The 6,432-nt window shown below is 35.4% G+C and overlaps 1 protein-coding gene across 2 annotated transcripts in view; it reads right to left on the bottom strand.

Annotated features, from left to right (window-relative positions):
* Positions 1–4,401: 4,401 nt before the first annotated feature.
* Positions 4,402–6,432, bottom strand: part of LOC145299777 (phospholipase A2-like) — a 41,197-nt gene continuing 39,166 nt past the window's right edge. For both annotated transcript variants that reach the window (XM_080144432.1, XM_080144431.1), the window contains exon 5: positions 4,402–4,585. In XM_080144432.1, coding sequence (XP_080000558.1) covers positions 4,507–4,585 — 79 coding nt within the window. In that variant the 3' untranslated portion in view covers positions 4,402–4,506. The remainder of the gene's footprint in view (positions 4,586–6,432) is intronic.

The following is a 6,432-nucleotide window of genomic DNA, read 5'->3' as shown; positions in this document are numbered from 1 at the left end:
TATATATATATATATAGTCCTGGTCAAAATCATAAAACCACTTAAGAAAGTAAGCGTTTACGCATATTATCGAACTTTTAATCAAACAAATGGTTGAAACCATTGCCAAAAGGGGAAATATGATGGAAAAAAATTAAATCTGTTTCATTCGAAATCTTAACCCTGATCTAATAATTATTTTTTAAAAAACAAACATTTTCACCTGGTCAAAATGATAAGACCACTTTAATAAAATCGGCTAGTTTTGATAAAATGAATACGAAAAGCTTTCTATGTTACTAAAAGTAACTTGTTAGTGGATAAAAAACATCTTACTAAATTATGAATGGCAAAAGGGAAACCATTATCAGAGTTTGAGAGAGGAAGGATATTTGAACTTAATAGGGGTGGACTCTCCCATAGATCCATTGCAAACGAAGTGAATCGTAGCAAAACGGTCATCACAATTTTTTTTAAGAAATCCAGATCAATATGGGCCCCAAAAGAGTCCAGGTCGACCAAAAAAAAAAAAAAAAAAAAAACATCACTGGATCGCCGTATCAGAAGAAGTTAAAAAAAACAAACTCCACTATCAGCTCAAGTCGATTGAAAAGCCAAACAGCAGCAGAATGTAGTCCTAAAATCATCAGAAGGCATCTGAAAATGAAGGGTTTCAATCATTTAAAGCGACTGCAGAAACCACGTCTTCTTGAACAGCACAAAACTAACCGACTTAAATATGCCGCCAAATACCAGACTTAGGATAAAGAGAAGTGGGAAAATGTAATTTTCTCCGATGAGAAAAAGTTTAATCTAGATGGTCCAGATGGATTTCAACATTATTGGCATGATAAAAATTTGCCCAAAGAGACTTTTTCAACTCGGCATAGTGGAGGAGGGTCTTTAATGATCTGGGGTGCTTTCTCGTCAGCTGGAACCCTAAAGTTGCAAGTAGTGAAAGGCTGGCAAACATCATTGAAGTACATTTCAATGCTTGAAAATGCTTCTATCAGGACTGAAGGTCCACGTCTGTATGAAAGAAACTGGATTTTCTAGCAAGACAACGCTGCGATACACACTTCTCGACAAGCACGAGAATACTTTTCTTCAAATAATATAGAATTGTTACACCATCCAGCATGTTCTTCGGACTTCAATCCCATTGAAAATCTTTGGGGGTGGATGGCAAAAGAAGTTTTCAAGGATGGAACCCAGTATGATTCGATAAAGGAACTTTCTGATTGAGTTTTCAGTACATGGGATAAATTCCTTCGCAACTGATAAAACCTTAGTCGCAAGCATGCCGAAGAGAATTTTTGAAGTAATTCGTAATAATGGAGACTATACTAAATACTGAGACACTTTTTAGTAATTTATAATTGCCTTTTGTTAGATAAATTATCATTGGTCTTATCATTTTGACCAGGTGAAAATGTTTGTTTTGTAAAAAATAATTATTAGATCAGGATTAAGATTTCGAATGAAGCAGATTTCACTTTTTTCCATCATATTTTCACTTTTGGCAATCGTTTCAACTATTTGTTTGATTAAAAATTCGATAATATGCGTAAACGCTTACTTTCTTAAGTAGTCTTATGATTTTTACTAGGACTGTATATATATATATATATATATATATATGAATGTAAATATACATACATTAAAAAGTGTTGACATTTATAAAAGACAAATTAAACACGTCCTTTATCATCAAGGGCTTTAGTTCACGTACAGGCGGAATTAGTAATGCGTCACTTCCGTCTGTCAGTGGAAAAAGGCCATTAATATATTAGCGAATAAAGAGTATGAAAGAAATTGTTCGTTCTGATTGGTCAATAAAATAATATAGAAAGTACGCTTAGAAAATAAAAACAAATCAGAATAAAATAAGTTTAAATTGTATTTCATGTTTTCTAAATAAAAGTGTTTAATATTTATAATATCTATTGTAAGTTAGCGGAGTAGCTAACGTATTTTAATCTCATTGGCGAATGTGTGAAGACAAATTAACTAGCGTGTTTATTTATTATAGACTGGAAATGGAAAAGGAAATCGAACGAAAGAACGGGGGACAATGTCGGTAAAACTTCTTGCCGTTTTCTCCTAATTCGACGGATTCAATGCAAGAAATGTCATTGATTTCGACGACGAAAAGGAAGACATTTTAGTAGCGTGAGATGAAGAAGGAACATAAAAGTGAGAACGGATTGCAGTATTAGAAGACCCAAGAGATGAAAATGGCAGGAGCGTTAAATTAAGCAGAAAAGAAGAAGAAGAAGAAGAAAAAGTAAAATGATAGTTGCGTTAGATTAAAGGAAGAAAGAAGAGAAATGGTAGTAGAGTTAAAAAAAAAGTAGAGGGAGAAACGGTAGAACCTAAGATAGTAAAGAAGAAAAACAAGGAGCAAAAAGCAGTAGAAATTGTAATAGGGTTAAAGGAAAGAAGGAAAAGAAAAATTGTGGCAGCATTAGAAGAAAAAACACAATAAGAAATGATGACAGTGTAAAGAGAAAAGAAGAAGAAAACAGAAGATATGGTAGTAGCGATAGAGGGAGGAAGAGAATTAGAAAAGGAGGCGGGAAAAGAAATTATTCGTTTAATGAACATTACAGCATTAAAAAGTTCAAACAGACAGAAGTATATAGAAGCCAGAAGTAACGTTAAGAAAGAAATAGCAACAGCTAAGAGAGAATTTACTGAAACTACTAAAAAATGCATCGAAGCACAAAAAATTAGGAACGCATGACTTCTGGAAAATCTAGAACAGTGTAGTAAATAATGGGCAATCAACAATTTCCCCACTAACCAACAATCACGAGGTTGTTTGCTCAGCAACCGACAAGGCTAATATGATTGCCAGTCGGTTTGCCTCAAACTCCACACTGGATCCTACCAACCACCCCCTGTCTGACTTTCCTTTGTGGACAGACGCCGCGATACACGATCTAAAAATCACCCCCGCTCAGGTGCATGCTATCATAAAAACCTTGACACTTCAAAAGCATGTAGACCCGATCTTATCCCAGCTGTGCTATTAAAAAGTGCTCAGTCGAAGTAGCTCCAGTTCTCTCCAAACCCTACAACAAATGCATTAATGAAGCTTGCTTTCCGGGCTGTTGGAAAACTGCTTCTGTGGTACCAGTATTCAAGAATTCTGGTGAAAGAACTGACCCATCAAATTATCGCCCCATTAGCCTCCTCCCACTTTTCGCCAAAATATTTGAGACCATAATTAACCATGCTCTAGTCCGTCATCTTACAGATGCTAAACTTCTGACTGACAAACAATATGGATTTAGACAAGCCCGTCCCATAGCAGACATCCTCACTGTAATCTCTGAACGTATATACCATTCACTGGACAAAGCGGGGGAAGGCAGAGTGGTAGCTCTAGATATATCTAAGGCTTTGGACAGGGGATGGCATGGGGGTCTCCTCAGGGAAATTAGATCATACGGTATCATTGGTAGAATACTTAACATTATTAAATCCTTCTTAGATAAGAGAAAAATCCAGGTTGTCCTCGACGGTCGTACATCTAAACAATATGATATAAATGCGGGAATGCCTCAGGGGTCTATCCTTGGACCTCTATTGTTCCTAATATTCATTAATGACCTCCCCGACAAAATTGCCTCGAGATGGGTATATATGTTGATGACACCACACTCTACAACAGGCATGACAGGAAAACAAATGAACACATATCTAAAGAAACGGCAGAAACAATAGAGAATAACCTCCAATCTGTAGTGAAATGCGGACAAAAATGGATATTCACCTTCAATGCTGCCAAGACTAAACTGGTTTCCTTCAATAATTACAAGAAACCTCTGCCACCTATAGCAATGGCCATTGACTCTTTATCTGAGAGTACGTCTTTCAAACTGCTTGGCCTAACGTTCACAGGAAACATGTCTCTCGTTCCTAGACAAGGTTCAAAAGAGAGTCACCAATCTGATAGGCCCTGAACTGGCATCTAAGCTTCAGCCTCTGTCTCATCGACGAAATGCTGCATCCCTCTGCCTGTTCTGCAAGTATTTTAATGGTGAATGCTCTTGCGAACTGCAGACACGTGTGCCCTCACGACGTAGACATCCTCGACAAAGCTAAATCCCACATCCTCACAGTAGAGAACCCTAGATGTAAAAGATCTTTCGACTCCAGTAGTTTCTTCCTCACTAGACTCTGGAATTCCATTCCAGGTCCCTGCTTCCCCAACTGTACTGACATGCAGAAGTTCAAGTGTAACGTGGAGCGACATCTTGCTGCCCAAATCCCAACATAATACACCAGTAGTTGCTGCCCCTTATAGTAGCCCCTACACCAAAGTGGAAATATGCCTTGTTTGCGGTGAAAATGTAATAAAGAATTTGTAAATACTAAGAAAAGATGACAATAAAATGTCTAAGATGGCATCCGGTTATTTGTTGAGCTGAAGTTTATTTTATTTTCATTATAAACAGAAGAGCCATTCTGAATGTTGTTACTCGTGTGAAGTTCCTGTCGACTTGATGATGTGACTCGTCAGTATTTGCGGCCGTGAAAAAATCGCATCACCTTTGGTTCGGCGGTATTCAACCCATGTTTGACACACAGGAATAATCTGAAAATAGAGAAACACACACACACTCTATAAAATACGGAAACCCTCGCTTACTTCTGTGCACATCGAATAGTTTAGATGATAGAGAGGATGGTTAATGAGACATGAAGTGGTTGAAGGACAGTAATAGGGGGAGAAGTAGTGTGAAAGAAATGAATGGATGACTAGTATATATATATATATATATATATATATATATATATATATATATATATATGAAATGAGGATGGAGGCGGAGAGATCTAGAGGCTGGACGTTTCGCCGTCTTATACGGGCTTTCTCAAGAGGGATGGTCAATGAAATGGTCTTGAGAGAAAGCCCGCATAAGACGGGCGAAACGTCTCTCCACCTCTATCTTAATTTCATATCGTCGGATTTTATCCATTTTTAATAATCATATATATATATATATATATATATATATATATATATATATATATATATATATATAATAAAACGCATATATCTGTTTTTCTATCTGTTTGTTTCCAATTTTTAAAAGCGCATCTCCACCAAGACCCAGAACGGCGCAAGGCGGGTCAAATTACTGCATTTTTTGTGGATAATTCCTTTGTAGGTTTTTAGCCGGTAGTAATAGCTGCTAAGCGATCAAAATTGAAAAAAAAATGAACTTTGCAGGCCTAAGTCGACTTATTATGTACTTCTACACATTAAAAAAAAATCTCATCCACCCGACCATAGCTAAAACGTTAAGAACGAAGCGTTAAATGCTTTGGTTCCGAATCTTGCTCATGTCACCAAAGTTTTTTTAAATACTTATTAAGTACATTATAATAATCGATAGAGAATTGACCCTATAATAATACAATATATATATATATATATATATATATATATATATATATATATATATATATATATATGATTGTTGAGCTGGATTAAATCCGACGATATGAAATAAAATGGAGGTGGAAGGACCTGGATACTCAACGTTTCGCCCGATTTATGCGGGCTTCTTCAAGAGGGATGGTCATTGACGAGAGAGTCGGAGGATTGGGGCTATATATAATGATGGGGGAGAGCAGCGTGTTTTCCTTATGTAAATTAGATGTCATATATACATGTATATACATTTTATGAGAGAAGAACTTATTAGAGTAAACTAGTGTAGTGGATTACGTCTAAAAGATAAAATATCGTAGAGATTAAAAATTGTGTTTGGAAATATAGCGGTGATAGATTAAATAAATAAAATGACACGAGATTACGAAAGAATCGTTTTTTTTTTTTTTTTTTAATTAGAAATAATTGAATTGGGATAAAATAGCGCAGTAACTTAAAAGATGGTATCTAAAAATAAGAATAGGAGGTGATAAAATGGAGTCTAAAAATAGATAATGATAAAATACAGTAAATAAGTAAAATAAAAATAAAATTAAGTGAAATTACGAATTTTTTTTTTTTTTTTTTTTTTTTTTTCGCGTTTAACCGGTGTCTAAGTTGTTTTCTTTGATAATTATTTTCGACAGAAAGGGAGCAACGTGGAAAAAACCTTTTCTTTGCTTAATTATTTTGCTGGAATGGGAGATTATAGCTGACTCAATTAAACGTCGTGTGGATCTGTTATGTATGTGTTTAAGGAAAGTTGCTTTGTTAAAATCAAAATGGTGGTCGTTTTCCATGATGTGACAAAATATGGCGTTGAGTGTATAGTTGTTTTTTACATCTCTTTTGTGTTCATATATTCTTTTATTTAAATTACGTTGAGTTTCTCCTACGTATATTTTTCCACAATCAAGGCAGGGTATGGAATATATTCTGGCTTTGGTGTTAATGTTGGTGTTAGTTATAATTTTACGTGTTAGATCCCTAATTGTTAAAGAGTT

This window comes from Euprymna scolopes, chromosome 2 (assembly GCF_053919585.1).
Source record: "Euprymna scolopes isolate OS-2025 chromosome 2, ASM5391958v1, whole genome shotgun sequence".
NCBI classification, from domain to species: domain Eukaryota; kingdom Metazoa; phylum Mollusca; class Cephalopoda; order Sepiida; family Sepiolidae; genus Euprymna; species Euprymna scolopes.
Note: the sequence above shows the minus strand (reverse complement) of the source record. Positions and strands in the feature narration are given on the sequence as shown.